This window comes from Sitophilus oryzae, unplaced genomic scaffold, assembly GCF_002938485.1.
Source record: "Sitophilus oryzae breed Bouriz unplaced genomic scaffold, Soryzae_2.0 scaffold_465_pilon_pilon, whole genome shotgun sequence".
NCBI classification, from domain to species: Eukaryota; Metazoa; Arthropoda; class Insecta; order Coleoptera; family Curculionidae; genus Sitophilus; species Sitophilus oryzae.
In genome coordinates, this window is record NW_022147046.1 from 2097812 (window position 1) to 2111031 (window position 13220).

General features: G+C 31.1%; 1 protein-coding gene across 1 annotated transcript in view; it reads left to right on the forward strand.

Annotated features, from left to right (window-relative positions):
* The first annotated feature begins 4706 nt into the window (after positions 1 to 4706).
* The window catches only part of LOC115885951 (pyrroline-5-carboxylate reductase), a 34073-nt gene continuing 25559 nt past the window's right edge, over positions 4707 to 13220 (forward strand). Inside the window, exon 1 of the mRNA XM_030904988.1 lies at positions 4707 to 5169. Coding sequence (XP_030760848.1) covers positions 5025 to 5169 — 145 coding nt within the window. The 5' untranslated portion in view covers positions 4707 to 5024. The remainder of the gene's footprint in view (positions 5170 to 13220) is intronic.

Genomic DNA, 13220 nt, shown 5'->3' on the forward strand with positions numbered 1-13220 from the left:
CAAACATGTAATTTAAAGAAGTGGCTGGATCTACCCGAATCTTTGAATATGACACCATAAAAGACCAAAAACTTTATAGTAACTTTTCAAAGTAGGGGTTACTAACAAGTGCTACCATAATGCCTCCATTAAGTTTTTGTTACTTTATAGTAACAATTTAAGTTACGAGGTAGTCGCGGCCACGCGATCTAGTTACTTCTAATTTATAGTAGCATTGAAAGTACTAAAATGGTTACTGCTACCTTCCTAGGTCACTATAAATTAGCCGTCGCTCATCCATTGCCGGTTCAGCAAAAACGGCTACTTTATAGTGACCGTAACTTAATATACCCTAATAAATGTAATTGCCTCAGATTGCATCTGTGTGCTGCTCTGTTTTAGTGTTTTCTTTTACTTGTTTTTAAGCTTTATTAAAATTTTGTAAAATGTCTAAGGTGAATAAAAGTTAATTTTGATATTCTAGTACTTTCTACCGAAGAATTAAACAAAAGGAATCACTGCGAGTCGATGCATCAACATCAGAAACAAAAACTACATCTTTCTATAATCCTACTGATGAACATCAGAAATCATGTAGTGACTGAGACATTTTTGAAGCTGTTTCTGTAGATGAGACTAGTGTTAGTTCTTCTGAAACAGAATCTCAGAGGAGAACTAATTTAAGAACCAACAACAATATAAAACAAGAGCTAAAAGAGTGGCGTTAAAATACTCTATATATACCTCATGTATAATATGAAAACACTAATAATATAAAAACATTAATAATAGACAATGCACAATAAGTAAAAAATAACTTAAAAGGACAAGGCGGAATGTTATAGTGGCACCCAGTGGCACCAATGGAGTGTATAGTAGCCACCGCCGCTATCGGTGTAGCATACTCTCCAATTAAGTGGCAATTTGGTGGAGCAGGGAACTTTCTTGGAAACAATCACTTTATGGTTCCAAAGAATCGTTGACCATGTAGTTCCAAAAAAGTTATTGTTTCTATAAAGTCGCCTTTGGGTAGCTACAATTGTCACTTTATCAATCCGAAAAGTTTAAATATCCAAACGGGTAGAGTGGGCCTAATATGTTATTGTTCCCGGTACTTTGTGGAAGCATATGGAACTATAAAGTATTTTTCGGATTAAACGGCCATATTTTTTTCATGGCTTTTTAGACGAACAGACAAATGGCTCAAACATTATGCGTTTTCAAGCTAAATATACCTAGATTAAAGCTTTTTTCCTTAGTTATTTTGTTATTTCTAACGGTGAAGTAATATTTTATAACTTTGTTATTTCTAACGGTGAAGTAATATTTTATAACTTTGACACCGGTTTCAAGCAAATTATTATTATTTTTTAATTACTACATGAGTTTCTATTGCAAATAATATAATAATTTGAGAGGCGCTCGAAAATTTTGTCATATAAACCCACTATTTTATTCAGTAAAGTTGATTGCGTTCTGGAATTTACCTAAAAAGGGCGTTAAAATCGCACGGTAAATAACTGAATAATAATAATAAAAATAATAATGGCTTCCATAATTATTTTCCATCATGACATATATTTTTATGAAATGTGAAATTGTATGAGGAGGTCGCTGTGAATAAAGTTTAACAGTTTAACGAAAGTTCCACATGTCGGTGGATAACACTTGGCTGCCACGAACCCGCGACTAGGCAGCTTGGTAACCATAGACTTGAAATAAAATATAGACTGAGCATCTCATTCATAAATAGCTGGAACATGCGGTCAGGCAATGTCTTGTTATTGTTGTGTTATTGTTTTAGGTTATAACGAGTGCGACACGAGTGATAGATAGGTTGTCTCTGTCGTAACGGTCGTTCCCTGACGACTCTGCCGAGAAACACAACACTGTCTTTCGTTTCTCAAGTACACCTGAACTCTCCGTATCATAGCCGGGTAATTTTTTTATTTTAATGAAGCTATAATTAAATTAAAAATATATCGTATTTAAACTTTTTTATATTTTATTAAGATTTAGGACAGGTTTTTTAAATAAAAGTTTAGAAAAAACGTCTTAGAGTCCAAAAAGGATAAAAATAATAAAATACACTTTATAGAAGAAATTTTATAATCGAAATTACGTAATTTTTGAAATTAATAATAAATTATTAATTTTAGTCAAACATTTACAACACCTAATATTAATCAAAACAGGATCTATTCCACAGATATAATACAATCGGCGACAGGGAGAGAAGAAAAATATTATTGTTGTAAATTTTTTTCTGGTTAAGTGATGTCTTATCTATATGTATATATGATGTCTTATCTATGATGTCTTATCTATATAATGATGTCTTATCTATATGTAAAACATAAATCTGTTCCATTAAAGCAAGGAAGGTGATAGGAAGTGGATAAAATGAAAACTACATTTATTTAACTCGGTACTGTCTTTATTATACCGGGTGCGTCCCAAAAGTGGCTTATCCCTATAATTTTTTTATATTTTCAAATAAAAAAACAAGATTTAGTATGTTAGTATATGACATAAATTAGGATTGATTGACGCATTCAATTGTTTTTTGTCACTTCCTGTTTCACCGGAAATGACTATAACTTTTAATTTTTAAACAGCACCCTCGGTATATTTCTACTTTATTCGATAGAAAATGACACTCTGAATAGAATGACATATCATATGTCAACTTTTGACATTTTCGCATATGGTTTAATTGTAATTGTAACACGCGGTTCATAACGATAATTTGACTCGAAATACCAAGTGTGGTATATTCATAAGAAAATGCTTTTTCTAAATATGCTAATGAGTTACCCTTGTTCCATTTCAAAAAATTAACATATGTATGATTAAAAATACGATTTGTACATCTTTTAACTGGCCTAGACAAGACTACAAAACCCATTAGACGATCAAAACAATTTTTCCAAGGCTCCTTGATTAAAACTTAGTGTTTTTAACAACACCATGGCACCCTGGATTGAAATTTAAAATAGGATTTGTTTTTAAGCGACAATGTCAAAAGTTGACATATGATATGTCATTCTATTCAGAGTGTCATTTTTTATCGAATAAAGTAGCAATATACCGAGGGTGCCTTTAAAAATCAAAAGATGTAATCATTTCGGTGAAACAGGAAGAGACCAAAAACAATTGAATACGTCAATAAATCCTAATTTATGTCATATACCTACTAACATACAAATCTGTTTTTTTTTTATCTGAAAAAATAAAAGAGTTATAGGGGTGAGCCACTTTTGAGACGACCCGGTATATTAAAAAATATTGTTTCACAATGTAATATAATTTTAAAATTCTTGTATGTTATTTAAGATTCTGAAGATAATTTTAGAATAAACCGGAATATATTTTTAATAAAAACATTATTAATTATTAACAGGGTTATAATTATGATTTTGTTACAGTGTAAGTAAGTAAATAATGTAATGTAAGAGAGAAAAAATTCAGATTTTACATTTTACTAAAATATTATCTAAATAAGCGCCTTTCTACAACAACGCCACTGACTCCTAATGGGTAAATTGAGAGTTGCCTACCGGTCAAAAGTCGTTTCAGGACATAAATGGATTATTTATGTCAAATTTCTTGCAAATTTGGCACTGGCGAACCATATTTTATAGTTCTTGAACAGAAAAAGTCAATAAAATAAACCCTTAAGGACCACAAGCTAAGAAAATGCGTAATACAGCCGGGGAGATAGCGGCAACAAAGCTTTGCCGCACACGTCCGACACGTACTACAAGGTAATAAATGAATGAATAGGCTCCCTCGCCTCTAATCGGTGTTGTCATATTGTAAAGAACTTATCCTTTTTAAACAGTATCCGACTTATAATTTAGTAGTATAAGGACTATTTAATACATCTATGGAATATTAAAACCTACTTTATTAAACTAGTATTAATATCTCAATATATGTGTATAACAAGAAAAAAAATATTGATAATATTAAAGACGTGACAACATAGGCTGGATGAGGAAGGCTCGGTCGACTGTACCCAGAAGTAAACATGTGTACAAAAAAGAATGTTTGTCCGCGTTGGGATGTAAATAGTGTAGTTTATATTTTATTTTAAGTCTATGTTCGTAACAGATAAGTCCCATTCACCATTAGGCTACTTTATAGTAACACATCATAGTAACTCTTTTAGTGGCAAAAACTACCCAAGACACTACCCGGCTACTCAAAATCTTTCCCCATTTTGGTCGCAGTTACTTAGCAGCTACGAATATACGACGTAGCCGCCGATGGTCACCGCCCACTTTGTAGTGGCTTTGATAGTAGCAGTTACGTATCTGCCACTATAAATGCTAGTTGGGGGAGGATGAACAGTTGTTGTCAGAGGAGGATGGGAAATACCTTGTCTCCCCTACAACAAGCTCCCCATATGTATGATGAGTTATAGACTGTGTGATGACTCATAACTCAAGAAAGGGGGACACAATAGATGTTTAAGGTTACGCCGGTGATTTCCACTGATTCTACATTCTACATTGGGTTACTAAAAGATAAATAATAAATTGTCATAAGGAATATTCGGATGTAAAAATACTTTAATGGATAGGAAATAAAACTGTTATGAAAACGATAACTAATATACTAATAATAACTCTTAATAGAAGATTATTTTCTTTTATCTATGTATATAACAGAATTCTTTTTTGACATTCATTGACGTAAACAAAATATGTTGACGTTTTTTTCAAACCAAAATTTCGAGTTCACAGAAAAGACCTCAAAGACAGTCCCGGATAAGCTTCCAACTAAATTCTTGTAGTTTGTACTCAATTATATAATGCTGATGTATTTACTACCGATAATTTTGGTAAATATTCAATAATAATTATCGCCAAAAGAGAAAAAACAATATAAAGATAAGAGATTGGAGTACAGAGGATCGATACGCAATATAAACCAATTAGTTCAGTCCAATCTAGTCACAAACAGAAGAAACAACATCGGGCACGATAAGGAATCGACTGTTTTTCGTATCAGTTTAACCTTTCGAAATTTTGATCTTTATGTTGTGCGCCGGCCAGTGCGAGAGTCCACTTCGTCCAGGTTTGTCTGAAATTTTGGAAACGATGTCGAGCAAATTGTTAAAAATTGGGTTCATCGGAGGCGGCAAGATGGCACAAGCCATGGCTAAAGGGTTTATATCTGCCGGTAAGTTAATTCTTTGAAATACAAAATACCGTGAGTACGCCTATGACTCTTAAGCTTAACCAATGTCGTAACTCGGGTTTCCAATTTTCGGGATCGGGATCCTGTTTTGAAATCCCGGGATTAGCACCTATCATCCCGGAGTACCGGGATTGACTATCAGAATGAGAAATTTAATCTAAAGAAGGACTTAATAAAAATGCAGCTATATATACCAAAAATAAAATAAAAAAAGAGCTTTATTAAGATAGACAAAACAAAGTAACATATTAAAGTAAGTAAAAAATGCAATTATTCGTGTTGCAAAACAAATAAACTACAGGATCATGGTACAAAGAATACAAGGTATGATCGATAGCGGCTCCAATTTCGTTCAGTTCGCGCATACCACCTGTGACGTCACTATGAAAATAATGAATAAATAAAAAATAAAGAAAGTTGACAGGGGATCTGCATTTTTTGGGGTTATGGTTAAGAATTGTTTATTTTTAAGACTTTTTAGTTCGTTTAATTTAATAATTACTAAAACCAGCAGTTCCAAAAATATATTTAAAAATAATAATTATCTATTAACATGGATTTGGACGATAGGTAAGAATACTAAATTTATTTCTATATTCGGTATAAAATTGTTTATTAGGTTTTTAGTTTGCGATGTTTATGGTAAATAATTTTCATTTTCATTGCCTCTGAATTCACATGAGGACAGAGTTGAGGATATCTATGGAAAAGTAACCACAAGAGGAATTGTTACATCATTTAAAAAATGTTGGGAAGTTTATTGTTTCCCATCGAAAAGTAGAAAATGCCAATGCAGATGAATGTATTGTAATTGTGATAGAAGTAATTCCAAGGGTGAAGTTTATTATAATTAGTGGAAGTAATTCCAAGGGTGAAGTTTATTATAATTAGTGACCTGTGCTTTTCTTTTTATATGTAGATGTTTCTGGTTTTGAGAATAAATCCGTTGAACGACACCCAAAATTTAGAGGAAGTATTTGCATACCCAGAATATGCCCATCAAAGATTATATAGCTCAAATTTCCTTTAATGGTAGGCAATTATTCAATGCAAATTAACTTTTTAAGTGACTGAAATATTAAATAGTTTACAATATGGTATATCATTAAAAATATATTACTTTTAGGTACAATTAGGGCCTGATACATTTCAAAAAGTAGAATATTATTTTATATTAAATGAGGTATTGTACCAACAGTCAATTTATATTAATACCGGAGATTAAAAAATAACAGAATAAATAGTTCTTTTTTTTATACTACAAAAGTAAACTATAGAATACAACAGTATTTAAAAAAATAAATAAAAAGTTATGTCCCGGCCGAGATTCGAAATCCGGTCTCTCGCTTCCTAGCCCGACTTCTTACGCACTGCTCCACAGTAACTTGCTTAGCGATAATTCAATGACGGTATATAAACAAAAAAACAGGTTTATAACAATATCTTGACGATTTGAACTGGCGCGCGGAGCGTGCTCACCAATAGCGCCTGTTATCACCTGTGACGCAGCGACCAACCTGCGCAATATCATACCTTGTATTCTTTGTACCATGCTACAGGATCGCTTTTATGTATGGAAACGGTCGATTATTAGGTAGAATATAGGAGGTACCGCAAAAAATTAAATTCAAAAGATATATGATTTTTAAATATCTATTAGCGAGTAATAAATTTAAGTATACAGGGTCGTTCATAAAGTCGTGGCAATTCAAAGTTTTATTTTTTTAAACAGAACCCCCCGTATATTATTACATATTTCAATTCTTCCTTAGATTCTAAACAAAAATCGAAATACACACAATGTACATCATACCAACCGTTTCCGAGTTATTGACTTTTGAAAATATCACTTAAACAATTCGATTTAATTAATTTCGATGTGTTTGGTTTGATTTAATGATGTCATTCTGCCGAAACTGCGATACTGTTTTAATGGATTTTTAAATTTCTATTAGCTACTAGTAAATTTAACTATACAGGGTCGGTCATAAAGTTGTGCCACATCAAACTTTATTTTTTTTAAATGTAACCCCCTGTATATTATTGTATATTTCAATTCTTCCTTCAATTTTAAGGAATAATCGTAATACACAATGTACTTGAAGAGTTTAAATGTTAAACGAACATTTTGTAATTTCCAGACTTGTATACTCTCATTTTATACATCTATAAATGCTAACTTGAGAACTAATGTCAAATAATATTAAGTATCACAGTTTCGGCAAAATGGCATCGTCAAATGAAACTGAACATATCGAGATTCATTGATCAAATTGTTTAAGTGATATTTTCAAAAGTCAAGAACTGAAGTGCTTAGAACTTTTGAAAATATCACTTGCTTAGAAGTGCTTAGAACTGAAGCACAAATTACCTATAACAGATGCGAAAGAAAGCGACTGCATCGGAAACCGCTCGGCAAACCCGACACGCCTATTGAGTGGTGTAAATACACCAGTCGTTTAGTCCGGAAACCTATGCTGTGTCGTATTCGCTTGCTGGAATGACATAGTGCGTGGTTATATGTTTCTTTTTAAAAACGCGTGTAGGATTTTTGTTGAACTTTTAAACTGTTATTTCTAAGTTTTGGTAATTTGTATATCTTTTTTAAAATGGGATGTGTTTATTTATAAGGAAAAAAAAGATATTTATAGTATAAAAAATTAATTTATTTAACAAAATTTAATTAAAAATGTGACAAAATAGTTACCTTTCTATTGGTTCTATCGGACTTTTTTCGACTATATAAATCTTTATTTGTAAACTTTAATACATCAAATATTTTTAATTTAATAAATCATTTAATGATGTAAATAAGAGGAAATTTCTCACATGGGTGGTCAAATTTTATAGTTTTCATTATATCAAACAGCCTCTGAGAAATGTTTTCAATTCAAAATGCCTTTAATTATGTTTGACTACATCATTAAAAAGGGTCTTCAAATACATCAATGTGATATTTGTCTAAAATTTGCAAAAGAATCCGAATCTCTGGATAACTCGAAATTATTTACCCATTTAAAAGCCTTTGATCATGAAAGTGGAAAAATTTGTTCATTTTATTTACAGGCTGGAAAAATTATTTATATTAAATTTTGATGAGTTTTGCACTGAAGAAAACATTCAGAGGCTGTTTGATATAATGAAAACTATAAAATTTGACGACCCATGTGAGAAATTTCCTCTTATTTACTTATCATTAAATTATTTAATTGAAAATATTTTATGCATTAAAGTTTACAAAAAATAAAGATTTATATAGTCGAAAAAAGTCCGATAGAACCAATAGAAATGTAACTATTTTGTCACATCTTTAATTACATTTTGTTAAATAAATTAATTTTTTATAGTATAAATATCTTTTTTTATTCCTAATCTCCTACGAGCTGATATAATATGACGAGCAATCTATTAAATTACTGTGAGATTATACAGAAAAGTCCACAGACTTCGAGACATAGGAAAATCAAGTCTGATTAAGTCGATTTAGTGTGTATCAAAATTTTGAGAAGTTTTCAAAAATGACAGTTTTGTTTAGACTGACGTTTAATTTCACCTGACTTCTCGGTGAATGATTTCTTTTTATGGGGGTACATAAAATCTTAAATTTACGGCCATGAAGAAATTCAAAACTTGGAGCAGTTAAAGCAGAAAATATTTAATGCCTTTGACACTGTCACCCCTGATATGTTATCCAATGTGAGGAGGGGATTTTATGATCGTTTGGGTTATTGTTTAATGCAAGAGGGAGGCACTTTTGAACAATTTTTGTAATTTTTTAAATTTCATTATCCTGTTTTTTTACCGTTTACCCATTACCTACCTTGACGAACATGGGAAAACGAAGGTCCTTTTCAGGACCACAAACATTTTGATTGAGAAAATTGGTAACTTTTTTTTGGATTAAAACACAAAAGTTGTTAATATAATACCAATTTAAAAGTGTTTTTGTAGTTTTAATACACACTATGATATAAAATTTATTATTATTATAATGCACATTATTAATACTATTGTTCATTCGAAATGGCATTAAGGCCCAATTGCAACAATGATTTAAATTTTTCTTAAAGATAAGTAGAGCCAAAGAATATTATAGTTTTGAGTAGAGTATTAAGATATTCTTTGGTAGAGCTTAGAATGAGCTGTATTTATATCTATTTTAATATTCACCTTAAATGAGGGAATTTGACTGATACAATTTTTGAATTTGAATTGTTCAATTTTTAATAAAATTTATTTAATATTAATAGAAATCCAAGAAATTTGAAACCTCTTTTAGCGATTTATACTTTGAATAAGAAGACTAAGGAAGGAGCATATCAAAAATTTTAGGTACACCGCGATGGGCCTCAAATATGGCCGACTTAAATTCCGGTTTATCAGTGTCGTTCTAATTTTATTTAAAAAATGTAAAACTATGATGTAGGGTAGACGTGGGGTAGACTCAATAATTTGTTGATTTATTTTACGTTGTGAATAAATGTTGGTAGTTATTAAAATTGTTATAAAAATATACAATTCTAATAAAAATAGATAAGTTATAATAAGTATTTATTAACACAAACATCCGATACGCTACTGAAGCAGGTAAGTCAAATTAACGTATCTAAATTCTTTGACATCTAATCTTTGACAAGTAATAAATAAAAGCTAAAATGCAAGAAAAATATATAATTTAGTTACTTTAAGTGAATTTCATAAATGATCGGTTTACTACACGTATGTATTTTATATAGTCACTTACTAGCGAAAAGTTGTTCCATTATTTCACTCAATTTTTGCCGAGATCTACCGCACGCTACACAACCAACTATTTTAGAGTCTTTTTCGATAAATCGCGATAGTGTCACTGTTAATTTAAGTTCTGCCACAATTTCCATCTAGATTTACTACCTTTATACAACTATCAGTAGTAGAATAAATAATAAATAACATAAAATAAGCTCCATAAAGACTGACAAATCCACAAAATTTCAAATCAAATTCAAATGTGTCAAATGAATCGTCAAACAGAACTGTCAAGGATCCCCACCCTAGAGAGCTTTTATGGTGCCTTTTCCGCCCACCATGCATGAATACATGGATAGCATTATGCTCCTTCCTTAGTCTTCTTATTCAAAAGATTTATAACATTCTCAAATGAATTACAGGTGCCCTTATTTTCTATGAAAATCACACAGCTTTTTTCATAGTCGCTGCAGTTGCTATAGCTATAAAAAATTATTTTTTTAAGGTGTGAAAATTGCGACACACGCTAAATGGACTTGATTTTTCGTATGTCTCGAAGTCTGTGGACCTTTTTGTATGCCTCGATAACATATTGGTGCAGATTATTTTCACCCAAACAAATAATAACCCAAACTATACATTGATGCGGATTGTCTATGAACTCTTTCTGAAGGTCACAGAAACCTGAACGCGTAATTCGGTGTTCTTTCGCATCTGTTATAGGTAATTTGTGACTGAAGCATGAACAGAAATATGTAATAATATACAGGGGGTTCCATTTAAAAAAAAATAAACTTTGATATGCCACGACTTTATGACCGACCCTGTATACTTAAATTTATTACTCGCTAATAGATATTTATAAACTCTATAACTTTTATATTTAACTTTTTGCGGTACCTCCTATATTTCACCTGATAATCGATCGTTTCCATACATAACAGCGACCCTGTATATATATAGTAAACACGGAAATATAACTTTTAGATATTGACGTTTTGCTTAGTATAAATAAAATATGATCTTTGAAAGGCTAAAGTATATAAAGTCAAACCATTTCAGATCAGGCATTTAAATTTTTCGATTTTTTCGTGATCCCGGGATTTAATATCGGGATTTCAGGGATGAATATAAACCGGGATCTCGGTTTGGAAACCTTAGTCGTAACTATACATATACATGATAAAATTGATAAAAAATGCTCATATCTTAAGTCAGCGTTTCTTAAACTATGCTCTGATGCGGATAGTCAATGCAGCGGTTTGGCAGAATGTCTGTTTTTGGACGAACCATCAAAAGAAATATCATGAACACAATGAACGAATTTCCAAACGAATATTGAAGCTGGGGCTTTATTTTATGTTTTGTTAGGATTTTCTATTATTAGTAATAACAAAGCAACATAACTAAGATAAAAGTCATACAATACATACAAGTGTTTTACTGGCCCATATCCAAATAAACTAGATATATCACACAACGAGATATATCACATGCATTTTGTTAGGGCAAGAATCTGAAGAACTCTATTCTAATGAGAGACTTATATTTTGGAGTAAAGATATTTCTTAGAGAATGAGTATCGATGATGCATTTTAACGATAGACGAATATATTTAGAGTTTGGTAGGTAAAAAAGAGGATTTTTTCAATACGCGGGAGTAAAGAGGACAGTGAGATCAGAAAGAGGACTGTCCTCTGGAATAGAGGACGGTTGGCAACCCTACTTTAACCCCCTCTAGCTATACGAAACAAAGCAGAATCGGACCTATGTTAACATGAAAAATAACTGTCATTTTTATTAGAGAAATCTCCCCACGAGGGATAGCACATGTTTTTTGAAACACCTTGTATAATTTAATCAATATTAAGGCATACTTCTTTTTAATCAACTAATGATTAATTTTTTAGGAACGTCTTCTATAAATTATGTATACCTTAAATTTTTTTTTTTATAGTCCAGATAGCCCCAGTTATATTCCATCTAGCAAAACCGGTGCGCTAAAACTATGCAAAAATATGCAGCGTATATATATATATATATATATATATATATATATATATATATATATATATATATATATATATATATATATATATATATATATATATATATATATATATATATATATATATATATATATATATATATATATATATATATATATATATATTTTATTTAATTTTTTCTTGGCTTTAGGTCAGGAAAAAATGAGAAAAACGGTTTTTTTATATTAAATATTTCATGACGTTTCGACCTGGTAGGGTCTTTATCAAAATTTATTACTTGAACGTAGATTGTTTACTTATTACAACTTTATCATTTTCATTCTGAAATCTTAGCGAAGAAAATATATCCAAATTGGTTTCCACACACATAACACAAACATATCAATAAAGTCGTCACAATTTTTGCAAAGAGACATACACATTTAATGGATTTTACAACACTGGGTGATATATATATATATATATATATATATGCACGTCCTTTACGTGTTAAATTTTTCGGAAATTTTATTAACATTTGAAATAGTCACAACAAAACGTAATGCCCATATGGGGTTCTTTTTCGCTTAATTTTTACGATTCCCAGTAGCGTTGCATTACAAAAATTTCAATAATTGCACTAGTAAAAACCAAAATACTTAAATATTGTGATATAGCCACGATTTCCGTATTATTTCAATGCGATCGAAATGAACGGCTACAGGGACGGCGTGAAATAAACTACTAAACGGACAGTTCTGATTTCTGCCGTACCGAGCGCTGCTGTCGGAATTTTAAAGCATCGGTTAAAATGTACCAAGATTATAGCATAGATAAAGGAAATAAATTTAGATTGGAAAGCCCGTCAAAATTTTAGGTCGCGAAATTGTTTTGGGTCGCGACCGTTGTATGCGATCTGGCGCTGCTATAGCGATTGCTAAGAACAACCGTAAACAAAAACAGAAATAATGTTCTCTTATCAAAGTCAGAATCTTCAAAAATTATAAAATCTTTCAAAATCTAAACCGCTTTCGTTGAAAAAAATCCGAAAAGTGTTTAAAGCGTCCATTTTCAAAGTAATTATTGCTGTCTTGTGAGTTTAATTTAAGTTTTATTTACTCAAACCCGTGATAATTGTGAAAACGTGGCATTACAAACTTAAAAAGTTATGCTGTGAACTGTGAACTGCAAAAACCAAAGATATTTAAACTCAAGAGATACAATTGTTTACCTTCTTCCTTCATCGGCCATTATTCTATCCTTATTTTCGCATCTCTCTTACACCGAAAACATTTGCCAGATTTACTTGTATATTGG